The 17639-nt window shown below is 43.9% G+C and overlaps 1 protein-coding gene across 1 annotated transcript; it reads right to left on the reverse strand.

The window, feature by feature from the left end:
- Positions 1 to 329: 329 nt before the first annotated feature.
- On the reverse strand, positions 330 to 4835 carry LOC132828983 (WAP, Kazal, immunoglobulin, Kunitz and NTR domain-containing protein 1-like). The gene is made up of 2 exons (XM_060846231.1): positions 4468 to 4835; positions 330 to 1820 (listed from the first exon to the last, which is right to left on the reverse strand). Exons 1-2 carry the CDS (start codon positions 4726 to 4728, stop codon positions 330 to 332), a joined length of 1752 nt encoding a protein of 583 aa, XP_060702214.1. The 5' UTR covers positions 4729 to 4835.
- Positions 4836 to 17639: the final 12804 nt, after the last annotated feature.

The following is a 17639-nucleotide window of genomic DNA, read 5'->3' on the forward strand; positions in this document are numbered from 1 at the left end:
TATGCCATCTGGGCTCCTGGCAGGGAAAGCTGATGCACTGTCACAGAGACAGCAAGGAAACGCAACAGGGCAATGGGTCCCTTGTGCATAGCCTGGCACCAATGGACAGATGAGTTTTTGCCAATACCATGTGTGAAACTAATTTAGGAATCAGCTGTTAGCCTGAAGTCTTGACCAATAAATGCTACACCTGTGACATGTGTGATCAAAGCATGACAGTAACTTTAGACTGCATGAAATATAAATAAAATTGCAAAACATCTTCCATTCAATTCTAAGTATAGCAAGATATAATAAAAAATACGTCATGACATTGCAATGTCTGTGGGTCAGTCTTGGAAGCGGTGTAGGAGTTCGCAGGTCTTTTTCTCAATGATTTCGTACATCTTTTTAATGCGTTTGTCAGTTACAGTCCGCACATAGCTCTCAGCATCCAGCACAGCCATTCCATCATAGACATCACCCATTATAAGGAGGGGTCCATCTGTCAGGTTAATGTTTGGACAAGGACAGTTCCAGTCCATGTTGATCATTATCACTTCCAAATGTTTGAAATCAAAAAACTTCAGTCCCATTTTCTCGTCCTTGAGCACCTCGTCCAGTGTAAATCTGGCAACTCCAGAGTCCTGTTCCTCGACAATCTCCGTCACCCTGCCCACAATGGCGTAGTCACTTCTGCAGAAGCTGGGCACGATCTTGTGACGGGGTCTGCACACTTTGCACTGCTGGCTTTTCGGGAACGGGCAGGTCTCCTCACACACTTCCTTGCTCTCAAAGTTATTCTTGTTGCCCTCGCAGCCACCGTAGACGAAAGCGTGGCACTGCTTCATCAGCGAGTTGTAGGCCCACCGAGCCTCCCACATCTTGCAAGGACCCTGCACAGCAGGAAAGGTGCAGATATTGACTGACTCGTTGATACAAGCCAATCGGCACTCTTCGTAGGTCTCAAACTGGTTCTTGCTCCCCTCACAGCCTCCAAACAGGAATGTGGAGCACCTGCCCTTCTTGTGGTCATAGAACCACCTGACATATTGACGGCCACATTCCCTCTTGTCTGGATCTTTGAAGCACTCTCCAGATGGTAAAGGCTGGATTTTCCTGGCAGTGCTCTCTCCAGAATGTTCCCGTCTGATGACTGACAATGGGAAGTCTGCTCTCAGGAGGCCAGCTGCGTTCCTTGCGGTGCATGTATAGATACCGGCATCCTCCTGCTGGGTGTTGTAAATAACCAGTTGGCCAATATTGGTGACCACTACATTGGCGTACATTTGATCAGGTCTCATGATGGTGTTTTCCAGGTAATCACTCTGCTTCTCCCAGGTGATGTCCGGCCTTGGACGCCCACTGACATCGCAGTGAAAGCTCACCGTGCCTCCGATATAGACGGACTGGTGGAAGGGGTTGGTGTAGAGAGCTGGAGGGATGGAGTCTTCCAAGGAGGTGGTTGACGTTGGGTTCACCGTGGTTTCTAAAGGCTGGGGGCTGGTGTTGGGCCACGTGATGTGATACCGACAAGTCACCACTGTCAAGCTGATGCCCCTGATGCATGCCTCTGCATCCATGTAACATTTATTATAGTAGGTCAGGCCATCGGAGGCACAGGTGAAATTGGGCTCCTTCTCACACCTGTCCTTGCACTTACAGATGGGCTGTCCATCCCAGATATCACACTCCGAGCCCTGCTGCGTGCACACAATCCTCTCACACGTCGCCTCTTTGGGTAAGTCCAAGGACGCTAAGCTGCCATCTGCAAACCTCGCTGCCACACAGCTCTTCAGGCCACACACATTCGTACAGCACTTCTCAAAGCTCTGGCAATCCTGAAATCAGCAATGGACACAGAGGTTACTTCAACACGAATGGGCTGGTCACTGACCAGGGACAGGTTCCCAACAATACCCTTTCTTGAGGTGTTACATTTACCGACTGAGACTCATACAACCTTACAGTAATCTTGCTCTCATTAAAAGATTCAACTGGCTAATGCAGTGGTTTAAAGTTGAGTGTAATCTGAAGGCATTAGTGTTCACATGTAAAGTGTAAATCTCATGCAATTCCTCCACCATAAATTTTCGGATTTTTTGGCCATCATCCAGTACTGGATGTCCACCTCTATAAGATTATCCAATTCTACCCCTGTCAGCTCATCTGTTACTAGGCTACATTATACCCTCTCCCAGTCCTAAAGAAGGATGACACTGGAAACATCGACTTTCTGCCTCCTGATGCTGCCTGGCTTGCTGTTCTCTTCCAGCCTCCTGCCTGTTTACAATTGTTACTAGGCTTGACTATTCTAACACACACTTGGTCTCCCCATTACATTCTACACTCTGCACACATGAAGTGGTCCAAAACTCTGATGCCTGTGTCTTAACTATGTGTTTGACTTTTGACTGCCCTCTAGCAATTGGGGATGAATAATTAATGCTGGCCTCACTGGAGACACCTACATTCCATAAGTGAATAAATAAATACTCTCACCAAGTCCCAATCACCTATCACTCCTGGCTCTACGCTTACTGACCCCCTGGTTCCTGGTCAAGTAATGTCTTGTCTTTAAAATTCTCAGCGTTGTTTTCACATGTCATTCATAGCCACTTCATTCTCTTCCTCTGCAGTCTCCTTTTCCCTTACAACCATCAGAAGAGCTACATCTAAGCTCTTTTAATGCTGCCCTTCCCTATCTCATTGATTTAAATTGTCATTACCACTTGTGCCTTCAGTTGCCCAGGCCCCAAGCTATAGAATGTCTTCCCTGCACCTGTGTACTCTCTCCTTCACATCCTTCTTTAATTCAGTCATTCAAACCTACCTCCTTTACTGACAACTGCAGAACTGGACACCACGCTATAGAAAGGAAGTGCTTTTCACTCGAGAGTGCAGAGGAGATCCACCAAGACTTTGTTTGGGCTGGAGGATTCAGCTATTAACAGAGACTGAAAAGGCTAAGCAAAAACTGAAAGAATGCTGGAAACTTGAAACAAAAACAGAAATAGCTGGAGGAACTCACCAGGTCTGGCAGCATCTGTGGAGAGAAAGCAGAGTTAGCATTTTGGGTCCGGTCACCCCCTCCTCAGAAACCTGTGCCTGCTGAGTTTCTCAGAGTATTTCTGTTTTTGTGTCTAATCAGGCCAATCAGGTTTTACTTTCTGCAGAGAAGGTTGAGGGGGATCCTGATTGAGATATACCAGTCTATGAGGGGCATAGATATAGTCGATAGGGAGAAACATTCTAATCATACAAGGCTCGGTCACCAGGCAGCACAAGTAAGGAGCAAGATGTTTACAGGGAACTGGAGTATATTTTCCTTTGCATCCAGATGGTGGTGAGTGTAAGACCATAAGACATAGGAGCAGAAATTAGGCCATTTGGCCCATTGAATCTGCTCCACCATTCAATCATGGCTGATCAATTTCTCAACCCCATCCTCCCCATGACCATTGATCCCCTTAACAATCAAAAACCTGGAACTCATTGCTGAAAACGACCATAGAGCTGGGAATCCTCGCAACATTTATGAAATATTTAGAGGAGCACTTGAAATGCCACAGCCTACAAAGCTCCGAGCAAAGTGCACAGAAAATGGGATTAGATATGAGATGACTGGCATAAGTACAATGGGCTGAAGGATCATTTTCCATGCTGGAAACGTTCCATCACCTGTACAGCGTCTTGTTTTATAATGTGGGGACCAACAAATGTATGTTGTTGTTGTCCAGCCCATCCAGAAACAGGCACAAAGCCATCTCAGGCAAGGTAGGGGAAACTGGAGCCCTAACTTAAGGAGGACTGTACATTCCAATTATTTTTACTTCTGCTTTTCAGACATACTATGACACACCTCCGTTGCAGGTGGGAGGTGAACCTGGATCCTTTAGGCTCGAGGCAGGGACACTATCAGTGTGTCACAATGCAGAATACCTCTGGCATCTCAGAGGAAACTCAGTGCCGGATTAAACACTGCTGAGGGTTATCCGACTGGAATTTAGTTGATGCATGGCTGGGAACAGCATTCATTTAGGAAAAAGAACAACGTTATTCCTAGTTACAACTTTCACGGCGTGGGGTGGGGGTGACGTGCAGAAGCGAAATTGAAGTTCGGGTTCTGCAGAAATTTGTCGAAAAGTGACCTCATTCTTAATTTGTCGAAATGAAGGTTGAGTTTGGAACTAGTCTATTGTTAAGGCAGCAGCAAATAAACGACCATCTCACGATAGCAACAAAGAGGGAAAGCATGTGGGGGGCGAAAACTGACCATCCTTGTCAGTCTCCCCAAACCAAAACAGCCAGAAGTGATATCACCAAAAGAAATCTGGTTTGGTGAAAGATTGCCAAAATTTGGAATGACTCTTTTGAGAAGAAATTCCAGCCTTCCCCCACCCCACCCCCAAAACAAAACTTTCTCTTATGATCATCAGTCGCCACTTTGATGACAATAAATACAATCTCATTGTTTCTGTTCTGTACCTCATCGATGTTGCATTCCCTCTCGCAGGTGCTTTGAGCATCGACCCACAAGTTGGGGTTCAGTTGATTTGGACAGGCGCCGGGGTAAGAGAGCTTTCCGCGGGTTAGACTGGCGCCTGCAGTCAGTCTCAGCAACCCTAGCACCATCACCAGTGTCCTGGACTGGAACCAGCCTGCCTTGGCTTCTCTTTCAGACAGCAGTCCCAATCCTCTCTGGCAGCACTTTAAGAAGTAGGCACATCTGTGCAAAAACGCCAGCATTTTTGCCCCCACCCCTCCTCGGGTTAAAAAAAAACCGTCCAATTCCCCCTCCCCAATAAGAACGAAAATCAATAAACAAATAATTTTCCAGGGGAATTGCAAGTCAGCGATGAGGCAGTGGGGGAAAAAAACGGGCCATTCATTAAGCTTTGGGACATAAAGGACATTCTGTAACCTGATCAGACTTCATTCACATGGTGAATGTGGGAGGCGGCTACTTCAACATCAAATACTTTCTGACCCAGACCACGGCCCCGTCTGGTCAAGGCAACTGGGCAAACATCATTGCGGGACCCAACACTTAAGACGCAGATTTTAGCCAAACAAAACAATGGCTTCACGGAGTAGGGGAGAGGTCAGGGAACATAGCAACCAGTTTGCAGTTTAAATGCATAGGTGTGGCTACTTCAAATCTCTGGAGCAGGAGTGAAGAGGGAAGTCTAACAGAGGCCTTTAAGGGAATGTTTTTTTTCCCCCTCAGACTCAACACTGTCTGAAGTTAAGGGTATCAAAAGATTATTTTTTTCTCTCTGCGCCTCAGAAAGTGAGTGACAGAAACGTGCAAGCGATTAGCAGCTAACACATACCGTGACAGCTTCTCAGAAACAGAGGTTTGGATGAATTCCTGTAAATGCACGGGGATTAGGGACTGTTAGTTCCAGACGGGAGGTAACCGGAGGGGAGACTTTGGGAAGGCTGAAGTGGGGGGCCCCTTGTCCGAATACTACAATTATCCGGCCTTTGGTCAAATTCATCAGGGACTAGTTAAATGTAGCAAATGTGATGTTTTTAAGGTGAAAGTTATAGCTGAATTATTGAGGTGAAGTTGAGGTGGAGCATTGGTGCCGGTTCGACGCCCAACAAAACTGCTTTTGTAAATAAAATGTCATTTTTTTCTGTCCGCCTTAAACTGCTGCACTGTGTTAATACAGTCACTAGTCCATGCGAGACAATGACAGCATCCAATTTCTCACAACCTCATTATCCCACATAAAGTCAAACCCCCAGGTTTCTCTAGAATGCTAAAGTAGTTGAATAGGACAATGTGTTGAATGTGTTACAAAGTTGCACTGTTGTGTAAACATCCGCACAGATACAATGCAATAACTTCAAGTCTGTTGCTCCAAATTGCAATTTCGGTCCTTATCTGCAATATTATAAACCCCTCTTCCAATTTCCAATCTTTAAATAGTGACTGCTTCTGAGGAACTGTCTCGCTGGAGCTGAAAAGTTAATTCTGATTTCTCTCCCCAGATGCTGCCAGACGTGCTGAGCTTTTCCAGCAATGTCTGTTTTTGTGTCTGATTTACAATGTCCTCAGTTCGTTCGGGTTTTATGCAGATTAAAAGTACTTCACTGCCTGTAAAGCGCTTTGGGGGTGACTAACGGTCAGGAAAGGTGCTATATAAATGCAAATCTTTATTTCTCTTTACTTCGCCAAACGTCCCTCAATTTTTGTTCCTGCAGTAGCTCGTTTGCTATTGAAGCGCTCAAACAAAAACAGAGGGTGATTTGCATTTATATAGGCTGTCCTCAGTGTCTCCTCAAAGTGTTTTACATCCAATTTAAGTTCGGAATGTCATTGCGGTGTTGTCAGTGTAGAGCAACTTTCTGTTGAGGCCTTCATGTACCTCGGCCTCGTACCTCAGATGAGCAAAACTGAACAGCTTTCAGTCAGTTCTGGCACTGAAGTGAACACATGACAGCAGCAAAAGTGAAGGACGTGGCGGAGAATTTCAGGCGGCAGAACACAAAGGTATTTGAGCCCACTGCAGATCTCAAAGGGCGCTGACACGCTGCCTCATCATAGCTGACCTTAGCCATCATGTTGTCATGGGAAGGGAAGATCACATTGAGCATCTTCGGAGGGCAGCCAACTTTCTCCAGCAGCTCAATCAGACTGCCTTTGCTCATCGAGTCAAGTTACTGGCTGAGGTCAGGAAAGGCAAGACTAATCAGTCTGTTCGCAGACGTCATGACACATCTCTGGAGTAAGTGTGACTTAGAACATAGAACATAGAAAAATACAGCGCAGTACAGGCCCTTCGGCCCTCGATGTTGCGCCGATCCAAGCCCACCTAACCTACACTAGCCCACTTTCCTCCATATGCCTATCCAATGCCCGTTTAAATGCCCATAAAGAGGGAGAGTCCACCACTGCTACTGGCAGGGCATTCCATGAACTCACGACTCACTGAGTAAAGAATCTACCCCAACATCTGTCCTATACCTACCACCCCTTAATTTAAAGCTATGCCCCCTCGTAATATCTGACTCCATACGTGGAAAAAGGTTCTCATGGTCAATCCTATCTAAACCCCTAATCATCTTGTACACCTCTATCAAGTCACCCCTAAACCTTCTTTTCTCCAATGAAAACAGCCCCAAGTGCCTCAGCCTTTCCTCATACGATCTTCCTACCATACCAGGCAACATCCTGGTAAACCTCCTCTGCACCCATTCCAGTGCCTCCACATCCTTCCTATAGTATGGCGACCAAAACTGCACACAATACTCCAGATGCGGCCGCACCAGAGTCTTATACAACTGCAACATGACCTCAGGACTCCGGAACTCAATTCCTCTACCAATAAATGCCAGTATGCCATATGCCTTCACAGCACTATTTACCTGGGTGGCAACTTTCAGAGATCTGTGTACTTGAACCTGGGTCTCCTACTGATCAGAGGTAGGAACCCTACACTATGCTACAGAAGCCCTTTAAAAATAATATAAACTGATCTCCTTCATTTATGGCATTCCTTTAATTGCAGCCGGGCTGTGAAGACCCCGTTAATTGTGGATCTTTGAATTCCAAAATCCGACTGGGGTTCAGGATAGATCAGGTCAGCCAGCTACTGTACAAGAACAAACACAGGTAAATGCTTTCCCCACAATACTCTGCAGGGAGATGCCTCAATAATTGCTGTAAACACTATGGTCACCCTTGTTCCTGTACAAGGTCATAATCCTTGCACCTCTCACAGACTGGGACACTGCCCTTTCCTTCCAGCAGACTCAGAATGGGTTATGTCAATGCTGCAGAGATGCTGTAGGTTCCCTGTGAATGATAAGTTCAGGCAGTACAGTATCAACGAGTGCAACTTTGCCTGTGGCAAATTAGGTAACTGTCAAAGTCCACAAATAGGTGCATTCTTCATGGGAACACCTCTCGCAAGCAGACTTTACTTGCCAATCAGTTCAAACTCTCCTCAAATGCCGTATAAAGTTTGCTTTTCCCCTTGACTTGGTACTCTTGCAAATTGTCCTGATGAATGCAAGACAAAAAGCTTTCATAAAATATGCCTTGAGCAGTTCTGTACTGCGAAAGGCAGCACTGCTACCTCACAGCACCAGGGACCCGGATTCAATTCCAGCCTTGGGTGACTGTGTGCAGTTTGTACTTTCTCCCCCTGTGTCTGCATGGTTTCCTCCCACAGTCCAAAGATGTAGAAGTTAGGTGGATTGGCTGTGCTAAATTGCCCATAGTGTCCAGGGAAGTGCAGGTTAGGTGGATTGACTGTGGGGAATGCAGGGTTACAGAGGTAGGTAGGGGATGGGAATAGTCAATGTGGACTCGATGAGCCAAATGGCTGCTTCCAACTGACTCTTTCCAGATCAAACTCAACCATTCTGCATATCGTTTATCATCCGGAATGTATCTATTATGGGCAGCACAGTGGCACAGTGGTTAGCACTGCTGCCTCACAGCACCAGACACCAGGGTTCAATTCCCGCCTCAGGCAACTGTCTGTGTGGAGTTTGCACATCCTCCCCGTGTCTGTGTGGGTTTCCTCCGGGTGCTCTGGTTTCCTCCCACACTCCAAAAATGTGCAGGTTAGATGAATTGCCCCTAGTGTTAGGTGAAGGGGTAAATGTAGGGGTCTGGGTGGGTTGCTGTTCGGAGGGTTGGTGCAGACTTGTTGGGCTGAAGGGCCTGTTTCCACGCTGTAAGTAATCTTATCTATCAGAACTAGGCATAGGGCCCTATTGTCCCCGCTTGATCAATAAAGCCTAGCATCTTCTTCCTTTTTGTCAACTTGAGAATAGCTGGTGGCGACCAATGGAATGTAATGGTCCATGCCACTATTGTGAACAGCCAATAGTAGTATCTATTCGCTATCCTAATCAATTTGAGCTCATTACTCTTAACTACTGTCTCTTGTGATGTCTTAATGCTCCATAGCAATGCTGGAGTGACCTCTCTCGGGTGAAAGCTTGGGCAGAATTCATGGAGACCCTGGGCTTCCCAATCATCACGGTCTCAGCTGAATCCAGAGGAAAGCAGAGTTCTGGGTTTAGCATTCGTTTGGTCACAAGGGTTGCCAGAGAAATGACACACTTAAACATCAGTCCACCTTTGGGTTTTGCTCCAGATTTTTGGTCAGTGCTTACTCCCTTAGCTTTCAAATTCCCTAATGTATCCACAAGATAGCAGAGTGTTTGTCCACTTCGGGGAGTTTAGTTCATGAGTGTTAGGATGGGTCTCCAGGCTAGGGTATGCCTGTTTGTCTAGTGGCTGAACGTCTTCTGAGGTTCTCCTCAAATGTAGTATAAAGTTTGACTTGGTATTCTTGCAAATTGTCCTGATGAAAAAACCTTTGACAAAATCTGTCTTGTAAAGTTCTATACTACTAAAGGCAGCATGAATACTTAGCAGAAAGACTAAAAGGACTGAATATTATATAAATGGGGAAAGACTACAGAAAGCTGCAGCATAAAGAGATTTGGGAATCTTGGTACATAAATGACAAAAACTAGTGTCCAAGTTCAATAGATAATATGGAAAACAAATGGAATATTGGCCTTTACCTCAAATAGAATTAAGTATAAAAGTAGGGAGCTTGAATCATAGATTTCCTACTGTGTGGAGACAGGCCATTTGGCCCAACAAGTCCACACCGACCCTCTGAAAAGTACCCAACTCAAGTCTATTCCCCTTCCCTATTACATTTCCCCTGACTAATGCATCTAACCTACACATCCCTGAAAACTATGGGCAATTTAGCATGACCAAGTCACCTAACCTGTGGGAGGAAACCAGAGCACCTGGAGGAAGCCCGTGCTGACACAGGGTGCATGTGCAAACTCTACACAGACAGTCACCTGAGGCCTGAATTGAACCCAGGTCCCTGGTGCTGTGAGGCAGCACTGAGCCACCATGCCACCTGTAAGTTTGGGTGGAAGGTCATTGGACTTGAAATGTTAACTCTGCTTTCTGAACCAGCTCCTCTAGCCCTATTTTTCTTTCCGATCTCAGTCATTGGTTGTCCTTTGATATATCAAAGTAGGGATGCTTTGTAAAACTATACAAGGCACTAGTTAGGCCACATTTGGAATATTACAAACAGTTTGGGTCCACTTCTCTATAGGGTGGGGGGAAGTCCATTCACTAAGTTGTCTCTTGGTATGAATGGATTTTCTTATGAGGAGATGTTGAGTAGACCTTATTGAAACAAGCAAGATGTTTTACGGCGCTTGACAGGGTAGAAGCAGAGAGGTTATTTTCCTTTTTGAGTGTGTCTAAGAACAGAGAACATAATCTCAGATATTAAAACATTTAAGACAGAGGTGAGAAATTTCTCAGAGGATAGTGAATTTGTTGAATTCTTTACAGCAGAGGGCTGTTGAGCTTAGATCGTTAAGGATATTCAAGGCTGATCAGAAGAGAATCAAGGGTTGTGGGGATAAAGCAGGAAAAATGGAGTGAGGATTATCCAATCAGCCATGGTCTTATTGAATGGTGGAATAGACCTGATGGGCTGAATGGATCTGGATCAGTGGTGCTGGAAGAGCACAGCAGTTCAGGCAGCATCCAATGAGCAGCGAAATTGACGTTTTGGGCAAAAGTCTTTCATCAGGAATAAAAGACTCTGCCTTTATTCCTGATGAAGGGCTTTTGCCCGAAACGTCGATTTCGCTGCTCATTGGATGCTGCCTGAACTGCTGTGCTCTTCCAGCACCACTGATCCAGAATCTGGTTTCCAGCATCTGCAGTCATTGTTTTTACCCTGATGGGCTGAATGGCCTACTTCTGCTCCTGTGTCTTCATGAGTCCTGAAGCATCAACCTGGTGCCATAAGGAACCCATAAGGACAAAGACTCCTCAGAAGTTATTCGGATTTACCCAACACTGATCCACCACCGGTCTATAGTTCCCTGGCTTTTCTTTGCCACCTTTCGTAAATAATGGCACCAGATTAGCCACCCTCCAGAGCTGTCAGTGGAGAGGCTGTGTATGCAAAAGAGAAGCACGCTAGGACAAAAAAATAATTTGGCTCTCTCCTCACTCACCCTCACCCTGGGTGCATTGCATTGCCCGTTGCACACATGGTACACATGGTGCTGCTCAATAATCATTGCGGGGGGTGGGTAGGGGAAGGAGTGAGGGGAACAGGGGCTTCTCAGCATCATGGCAACCACCCTGCTCTCAAGTCCCCTCTCTGTTGTCAAAGCTGCTGATTAATCAATCATCTCAATATTGCTCGAGGAAGATTCCAATACAAAGACTGGTTGCCTTGCTTAACAGCAGTGATTGCAATGCAAAAAAAGAAGCAAGAGACGATTTGGAAAACTTCCAAGAGATGTGATAAGGCATGCTGTAAATTCAAATTCTTTCCTCCTTGAATGACGGCTGTGTAACATGGAGGTATCAAAGCGTAGTTCGCAGTATTGATCAGATGTAGCAATCAGGTCAAAGTATTTTCACATCTGGTTGACTCAGAGCTGTCTTGCAAGCACAGTGACTGATTGTGACAGGCCGTTATGCCTAGGTTAAAATCCTAGCCACATTAATTTCTTATCTCCAGTGGGCCAGGTTCCCACACAGGGATGGCTCTTCAGAGCTATCAGCTGTGAAAGATTTTAAATAGATCATTCTGTCTGATAGATGCTGAAACTGTGGCCTGAAGCCCTTCTCTTGACACACTTAGAAAGAAATCAGAGTTCATGTTGATTGAGCTGTTTAACCCTCGCACGCCCGCATTTTATTCGTGGCTGATTCTGTCAGGCAGCTTTCAGTTTCTATTTACAGACTAAAATGTTTCAGTGCATCAAAGTGAAAATTTATGTAACATTCATGTTTTAAGAAATGATTTATTCGAAATGTGTTCTCCTACATAAACCAGTAAGGAACTGCTGGGCAGGATTCTACCAGAAATGGATAAAGTCTCAATTTTGGCAAATTTCACTGAAGATTTAACCCCATGAGCCTGAGCAAGATTTGTGCTATTCTCTGAAATTTATGTAATTACCAATGTAGCATGCCTCTACGATGGCCCACTCCTCCTACATCCTTTTTCACCAACGGATGATAGTACTCGCCACCTCTGTTACCTCCTGGGATACTCAGGACCTTTTTTTAAAACTCAACCATGCACCTGGTCAAATGCCAGCCAGGAGTTACCCTTCAATGTGCAAGTTGAGGGAGGCAACTAAAGAGTCATGCTGGTCCAGTTGGCTCTTTATTTATACACATTCATTAATTTATTAATATTTAGAAGAATATTCTCAAAGTGGCCTCATGAATGTCCTGTCCAGTCACGACATGACGTGTGCTCAATGTTCTGACCAACGAAGTTAAATGTGCCAAACATCTTCTTCACTAGTCTGTCTACCTGTGACTCCAGTTTCAAGGAACTATGCACCCGCACCCCTGGATCTCTTTGTTAGGCAACACACCCCAGGGTCCTACCATGAAGTGTATAAGTTCTGTTTTGGTTTACCTTAATAAAATGCAACACCTTTGATTTATCTAACTTTCAGAACACTGCTTCTTCTTTGAAAGCTAGTGCTTCCAAATAAACCTGTTGGACTATAACCTGGTGTTATGTGATTTTTCGGGATCAGGGAATTGGGAAAACTAAAAACATAAGAAGCTTATAAAGTTAAGCAGTATTATATATTGTATCCAGTATACACTCCACTTATTGATCTGGCGTCAGTCATGATATAGTGGTATTGTCAATTAATTTATAATCCAGAGCCGATAAAGTGTGGAGCTGGAAAAAGCATAGCAGGCCAAGCAGGACTCTGATGAAAAGTTCCAACCTGAAATATCAACTCCCCTGCTCCTCTGATGTTGCTTGACCCTGCTGTGCTTTTTCCAGCTCCATACTTTATCGACTCTGACCTTTCAGCATCTGCAGTCCTCAGTATCTCCAAGTTGTAATCCAGAGCCCCGGCCTTATGTTCTTCGGGTATGAATTCAAGTCTTACCATGGCCACAGAAAATGGGTGAGGCCAAAACATCGAGTGTTTGCAGGAAGGTGTTCCATTCAATTAATAATGTTAAATGGGGTATGAGGAGAAAGGGGAACAAAGTACATAGGAACGTAGGAATTAGGAGCAGAGAAAGGCAATTGAGCCCTTTGAGCCTGCTCTGCCATTTAACGTGATCATGGTTGATCTCATCCTGATCTCAACTCCACTTCCCTGCCTGCTCTTCATAGCCCTTTACCCTGCTTTTATCAGGAATGTATCTATTTCGTCCTTGAATCTGTTGATTGATGCTGCCTCTGCTGTAGTAAGTTCCACAGATACACAATCTTTTGAGAGAAGTAGTTTGTCTTCAACTCAGTTTTGAACCTACCTCTCTCACTCTATGCCTATGTCCTATTGTTACAGACTGTCCCACAAGGGGGAACATCTCTTCAACGTTCATGTTATCCATCCTGTTTAGCATTGCATATGTCTCAATTAGATCCCCCCTCATTATTCTGAACTCCAGTGAGTACCAGCCCAGGCTATTCAACCACTCTTCATACAACAGCTTTTTATCCCTGGAATCAATCTGCTGAACCTTCTCTGAACTGCCTCCAGTGCCACCACATCCATCCTCAAGTAGAGACCAAAACTTGGATACAATATTTCAGATGTACTATCACTGATGCCTTATATAATCATAATGAAATTTCTTTAGTTTTATAGTCCAGTCCTTTTGTAATAAATGCTGGGATTCCATTTGCCTTTCTTACTGTATGCTGTACCTGCATCCCACTTCCTGCTATTCATGCACAAGGATGCCCAGATCCCACTGCACTGACACACTTTGAATTTGTTTCCTATTTAAATAATAATATTCCCTTTTAAATAATTTCCAACCAACATGGACAGCTTCACACTTATCCACATTAAACTCCATCTGCCAGATTCTCGCTCATTCTCCGAGCCTGTCAATATCCATCTGTAAACTCTTTACCCACTCACCCCAGCCGGCTTTCCCACCTATTTCCTCTGTCCTATCCTGTAGATCACTTTTAAAGATTGTAAATAGTTGAAACCTGAGAACTGAACCCTGTGGCTCCCCGTTAGTTAGAGTTCACCATCCAGTTAAGGAGCCATTTATCTCAACAGTCTGCTTTCTGTCAGTCAGCCAATCCTCTATCCAAGCCAATAACCCCCTGGGACGTAACCTTGTGGATTCGTCTTTTATGTGGCACCTTGTCAAAATGCCTTCTGGAAGTCTTCTATATCCACTGGATCCCCATTATCCACCTCGCTAGTTACATCCTCAAAGAACTCCAGCAGGTTTGTCAAACATGACTTGCCTTTCATGGAGCTGTGCTGACACTGGTGAATTGACTTTTGTTTTTCCAAGTGTTCAGTTACTTCCTCCTTTATGATTGACTCCAGCAACATCTCCACCACAGGGATCAAACTAACTGGTCTACAATTTTCCACTTGTTGCCTATCTCCTTTTTGAATAAGGGTATCACACTAGCATGTTTCTAATCCATTACTTTCCAAAATCCAGGAGGTTTTGGAAAATCATAACTAATGCATCCACTATCTCTGCTGCCATCTACTTTAATATCCTAGGGTGCAGGCCATCAGGCCCCGGGGACTTATCTGCCTTTAATCCCATCAGTTTACTTAATACCTTCACCCTAGTTGTAGTAATTTCACAAGTTCCTCTAAAGTAATTGCATTTTTAGGAAGAAGTTATTATTTTCCACAGTGAAAACAGAGACAAAATATTAGTTTCATGTCTGCGCCATTTCTGAGTTTTCTACCTCATCATTTTTGTCCTCCAACGAGCCAATATTTACTTTCACTATTCTCAACCTTTTTATATACCTCAAGAAGCTTTTGGTATCAATACTCATGTTTTCTGTTAGTTTCCTTTTATAGTTCATCTTAGCACTTTTGATTTTGTTTTTTGAAATCCTTTGCCACCCTTTAAAGTTTACCCAATCCTCCAGAGTACCAGTAACTTTTGTGGTAAGATATGTCCTAATTTTTACATTTATGTTATCCTTGACTTCCTTGTTAAGCCAAGGATGATTCTTCATTTTTCTTTTACAAATTCCTCTTGCTCTCAGTAGAATACATTAATTGAGAGGCATTTAGTATCTAAGAAGATTTGAAGCTCAGGTTGAGGTTTTGGATGTAGGTTTGCTCGCTGAGCTGGAAGGTTCGGTTTCAGATGTTTTGTCGCCATACTAGGTAACATCATCAGTGAGCCTCTGGATCAAGTATTTAGTATCTCCCTAAGCATTTGCTACTGCTCTTCAATTGTCCTGCCCTTTAGTAGTTTTGCCCAGTCCGCTTGGGCCAACTCCTTCTAGTATAATTACCTACGGCTAACAATAGTGAGTTGGATGATCAGCCATGTTCATATTGAATAGCAGAGCAGGGTGATGGGCCTAATGGCATATTCTTGTTCCCATTTTATATATTATGGGTTCTGCTTTGTTCAGAAATAATGGGAAAAGATTCAAAGGAATTTGGAACCTTTTTGTCTGACCTTCAATTTCCTGCGCAAGTTTGTAGATGACATTGACACCTCTGATCTCCCGGAGGTCACAGGTTAACCATGCTGCCCAGGCAGGTTCGAGGCTGTATAATGGGCATGTCCAGATTCTATTCTCAGTTTTTGCTGAGTCAGGGTTCTAAACCTTAACTATGCAAGCGGTAATATGACAATGACCAGATAATCTGTTTTCCTGATGTTGATTGTGGATAGATATAGGCCTAGACACCAGGATAATTTCCCTGGATTTTGTTGAAATAGCGACATGTGGAATCTTTTACATCTGACTGAAAGAGAGGATGGGTGGGACCTCGTGTTTAGTGTCTCACCTGGAAGACTCATTAATGGATCTGATATAAAATGAGGTCCATTGGTCTTCTCAGGTGAACAGAAAAGATTCCATGACATTGTTTGAAGAAAACCAGATACTGTTACCTTGTGTCATCATTAACTAACACCAAAATGGTATGGGATTAAGGCCGTGCTGCATGGTCAAAGGTTTCATTTCTCGGATGGATTAATGAATGACTTGCTCAGGTCGATGTTCAAGATCCCAGTACATTATTAAGGAGCAGCATGTTATTTTGTGCTTGATCAACTTTCTCACACAACCCAACACCAGCAAACATTCATTGACTGTTGTAAGACCTTGCCGTATGAAAACCAGTTTTATGTTTAACTCTGCTACAATAAAGGGGCTGTATTTCAAAGGATTTATCTTGTTTGGACACTAGTAAGTTGTGTTTTACAATCAGGTTATTTCTTATATAACTGTGTCACAACATTTATACATTTTTCAATCTCGGAAAACTTGTGAACGTATGTCTAATTATATTCAAGTATCCTTATCTACAGATAAGATGTTCAGATTTAGATTTTTATTGTCACATGAACTCAAGTACAGGAGTACAGTGAAAGTGTATAATGTCACCACACACAGTGCCATCTTCGATACAAAGGTACCTAGGTTCAAAAACTTACGTACAAAGTAGTAAAGGAAACAGAATTAAAACGTTAAGCATTTCCTGTATAGAACAAGTAGAAAAATAAAGAAATAAGGCATTAGTTAACTTTAAAGCCCTTCTTAATGTTAACTAGAAGAATAAAGTTAAGAGTTCAGCAAACTTTGATGAGTCCTCCCCTGAACTTGCTCTCCAGGAGACCCTCAGCCTCCTGTTAACGACACCACCGTCACAGATACCGGGGGAGCTCCTTCACCGCTCACTCATCCCGTGCTGTGCCGCAATGGCATTGCTGCGGCTGCTGCTGAAGCTGCTCCCTCCCCAATCTCCTCCTGGTGCCTCAGGAACATGCCCAGGCAGGACCCAATCACACGCCGAGATACCACCACACCAAGCTGGAAGATCAAGCCAAGACACTGCCATGGGCTCCTCCCTGCGTCCGCGCTGAGGCCGGGAGTGAAAGAGAGAAAGGAAAAAAAGAGAGAGAAATGAGGAAGAAATGTCCTAGTCCACCACCAACTTAGAATACAGGTTTGTGTATCATTTACAACTCAGTAACAAGATCTTACTTCAAAATAACATTGTTTGGGTCATAAAACATTCCAAACTGACATAAGACCAAAGGAGGAGTGTTATGTCTCAAGTTGGAGGAATACTCTGTCATTATCTCGTTTCCACTATTCCACTGCCACAACATATATGTAAATGTATTACTGGTATAGTCAATTGTATGCTTTATTTATTTCAATTTCAGAATACAAATTTTAAAAATCCATTAGCCAGGTTTCCTTAGCAAACCAAAATATATTGTATTATTGTAACAAGGTTTATTGAACAAAAATGCAAAGCTGATCAACCCACATGATTTGGAGATGCCGGTGTTGAACTGGGGTGTACAATGTTAAAAATCACGTAACACTAGGTTATAGTCCAACAGGTTTAATTGGAAGCACTAGCTTTCAGAGCGCTGCTCCTTCATCAGGTGTTTGTGTGATGATGGAGCAGCACTTTGAAAGCTAGTGTGCTTCCAATTAAACCTGTTGGACTATAACCTAGTGTTACGTGATTTTTAACTGATTAACACACATAGCAATATGAAAACCCAAACATTAGCCTTTCGAAATAATCTAACATATGTACACACAGACACACACAGCAGTTCAAGAAAAAAAATGGAAGTGTTTGTCTAGAGATTA

The sequence above is a fragment of the Hemiscyllium ocellatum genome, chromosome 28 (assembly GCF_020745735.1).
Source record: "Hemiscyllium ocellatum isolate sHemOce1 chromosome 28, sHemOce1.pat.X.cur, whole genome shotgun sequence".
Classification (NCBI taxonomy): Eukaryota; Metazoa; Chordata; class Chondrichthyes; order Orectolobiformes; family Hemiscylliidae; genus Hemiscyllium; species Hemiscyllium ocellatum.